Source organism: Camelus dromedarius, chromosome 20 (assembly GCF_036321535.1).
Source record: "Camelus dromedarius isolate mCamDro1 chromosome 20, mCamDro1.pat, whole genome shotgun sequence".
In the NCBI taxonomy this organism is placed as follows: domain Eukaryota; kingdom Metazoa; phylum Chordata; class Mammalia; order Artiodactyla; family Camelidae; genus Camelus; species Camelus dromedarius.
In genome coordinates, this window is record NC_087455.1 from 1,394,466 (window position 1) to 1,397,447 (window position 2,982).

The 2,982-nt window shown below is 64.2% G+C and overlaps 1 protein-coding gene across 1 annotated transcript; it reads left to right on the top strand.

Annotated features, from left to right (window-relative positions):
* Nucleotides 1-426: 426 nt before the first annotated feature.
* Nucleotides 427-2,074, top strand: LY6D (lymphocyte antigen 6 family member D). The gene is made up of 3 exons (XM_011000239.3): nt 427-487; nt 1,241-1,339; nt 1,557-2,074. The coding sequence occupies exons 1-3, from the start codon at nt 436-438 to the stop codon at nt 1,787-1,789; spliced, it is 384 nt and encodes a 127-aa protein (XP_010998541.1). The 5' UTR covers nt 427-435; the 3' UTR covers nt 1,790-2,074.
* The last annotated feature ends 908 nt before the right edge of the window (nt 2,075-2,982 follow it).

Here is a 2,982-nt window from a genome sequence, read left to right on the forward strand (position 1 = left end):
CTGGGGGTCAAACTAGCAACCCTGAGCCTGAAGCCCAGAAATGCAGGGCCAGCGCCTCCTCAGGCCCCCGGGCCCCGGGGCACAGCACTGGGCACCCCCAGGGCACCAGCACAAGCTTGGCACTCTGTGACCCTATCTGAGGGTGGGAGTGTTAGGTCAGAGGCAAAGTGACCAGTGCCAGGCAGAGGACAGAGAGAGGAGGACACCAAAGCAAGCCGCAGAGCCAGCTGAGGCCTCTGTCCACAGCCCAGAGAGGGGGAGGCCGCTGGGGACAGAAGTCTCTCCAGCTGGCAGGGTGGGAGTGTGCTGGGCTGGGAGGGTGTGGGCCAGCCAGGTTGGGGCAGGTCCCTGCCCCTGCCCCTCCCCCCAGCACCTATCCCAGCTATAAGGTCTCCCGAGAGGAGGGGCCCCCACTGCTCCCAGGGACGTCCCAAGATGAAGACAGCGCTGCTGTTTCTTGTTGCCTTGGCTGTGGCTGCTGGTCCAGGTGAGGGGCTGGGCGGGGGCTGGGTGGGCCAGACCCTGGAAGCCTGGAGTGTTCACCTCTAGGCTGGGAGAACCCTGGCATTGTGAGGGCTGGAAAAAAGTGAACCCTGCATCTTGACTTAGAGGGGTCACAGACTTACAATATTTCAGGATCAGTGAATCTTAGAATCAACCCAGAGAATCTGATGTCTGAGTTGTCTTGAGATGCCTCTCCCAGGGGAAAGACAGATACCTGGGACCCAGTCCCTGACCCTTCCAGGCCCCAGGGCCCTCCCAGGCCAGCCCTTCCTCCCGCAGGCTCAGCGTGGCCAAGCTGACAGCTCCCAGGGCCCCAGCTCAGCCTCAGCTCCTCACCATGGGTGGCCTGTCCAGAGACTGCCCTTGGGGTGGGGACAGCAGCCAGGTCCTGCAAGCAGAAGTGCCCGAGCTCTCTGACCGCCCTGGAGAAGGGCCTCCAGCACAGCCCATGGCAGCCGCCTCCTCACTGTTCCTCCAGAAACGCCCGGCACCGGACACCTCCTCTAGGTGGGGCCCCAGCTCCAGCAGACAGGGGCTGTCACCTCCCGCTGCCTGAGGCTGTGTGCAAGACATGAGCTCTGGAAGAGCCCAGGGGCCTCAGAGGGGACTGGCCTAGGGCAAGGGTGGCAGAGGGCTCTGTCCAGGAGGGGCCTTTTCAGGCAGTGGACCCAGGTCTCCCTGTCTCCCTGGGAGGCCTCCCTGGGGCCCGTTGAAACCCTGACACCCTCACCCTCAGCCCAGGCTCTCCGCTGCCACGTGTGCTCCAGCTCCTCCAACTGTAAGAAACCTCAGACCTGCCCAGCCAGCGCGAACTTCTGCAGGACCATGACCAACGGTGAGTGACTGGGGGGAAGGGAGACGGGCCCCTGCAGGACACCCTAGACCTCTGTCCAGGTGTCCCAGGGGGCCATCCCTGGGGAGATCGGTGAGAGATCTCGGCGATGGTTCAGTCAAGGTGGCGAAGGAAGTTGGGAGCTGGGACTTGCGGGGCGGGGCTGGGAGGGGCTGGGGTGGAGGCGGTGCCTGTCCTGACCACGCCCACCCGCTCTCAGTGGAGACTCTGTCTGGGAACCTGGTGGAGAAGGACTGCGTGGAGTCCTGCACGCCCACGAACAGCATGCAGGGCCAGGTCAGCAGCGGCACGGCGGCCACCCTGTGCTGCCGAGGCGACCTGTGCAACGATAATCTGCAGAGCGCCGCGCCTGCCCGCGCCCTGCTCACCAGCGCCACCCTCGGCCTGGCGCTGGCCCTTTTCCTCCTCATCATCTCGGCCCCCAGCCTGTGATGCCCAGGGCCGATGGCCCCGCACCTTCGTCTCCCTGTCCTTCTCCCTGCCCAGGATGGAGGCTCATACACCCCGGGCTGGGGGCTCCCTCCGAAGGTTAGGGACGGGAGGTCGCGCGGCCTGAAGATCTGATCGCTTGGAGCCTCCCCTTCCCTGGCAGGGGAGGACGCACAGCCCTGAGCCCCAGGGATGCGGGACGGGGGTGGGACAAAAGGAATTCTGCTCTTTCCTGACTTCATATTCATTCTGCTTGGTTTCCATTTATTTTTCTACTCAAACCCCTGCATGGGAATAAATGACTGAAAATCAGTGTGGTCGTGTCTGCGCTATTCCAGGAGTAGAGGGTGTGCTGCAGGGGCCATCCAGATACACAAGCCCACAAGTCCTGGGGCTCATCACCCAGGGCCATTCTTGGCAGTGTGCATGATGCCTGAAGTGCCAGCGTCAACCCTCACCCTTCGGGAGACAGGACCCTCCCCAGGCACCTCCTCTGCAGCCGCAGAAGAGAAAGGCCCTCCCTGGGGGAGGCCTGGGGGAGGCCTGAGTGGGAGCACTGAGCAGAAGGCTGCAGTGCCCCTGGGAAGCCTCCAGATGTTTGTCAGGGGAGCAGAGATGGCCACTCAATCTTCACCACACAGCACTCTGCCTGCCTGAGACCACCCGGTGGAACCCATCCCTGCAGGCGGCCCCGCCCCCCTGCCAGCCTCTCCCCACTACTCTATGAACAAGCCCTACCTGCCACGCCTGCTTAGGGTGGCCCCGGTCCCATTATGTCCTGATCAGGTGACTTTGAGCAACATGCTCCACTTCGGGAGCCTGGGATTCCGACGCATGACCGTGGCACCCACCCCGGGAAGCCACCGCGCTCCAAAGTCACCTGAGGCAGAGGTCAGAGGCTGCAAGTCTCTCCTGCTCCGAGCTCCCAGGGGCTGTGATCCCACCGTCGCTCCTGCCTCCGTGGGAATATTCCGAGCGCCAGCGCGCCCCCCCCCCACCCCGTGGCCACAGGAGAGCCGGGCATTGTGAGGAGCTGCCCACCGGGACCCCTCGCCTCTCACTGAGGGCCCACTCTGTGCCCTCGGCACCCGGACACCCGGGGCAGGGAGTGGAAAGGCAGGGTTGGAAATGCAGGCCATGGAGGTCAGGCAGAGGGGCAGGGGCGCCCAGACCGCTTCCTACCATTCCACATCCTC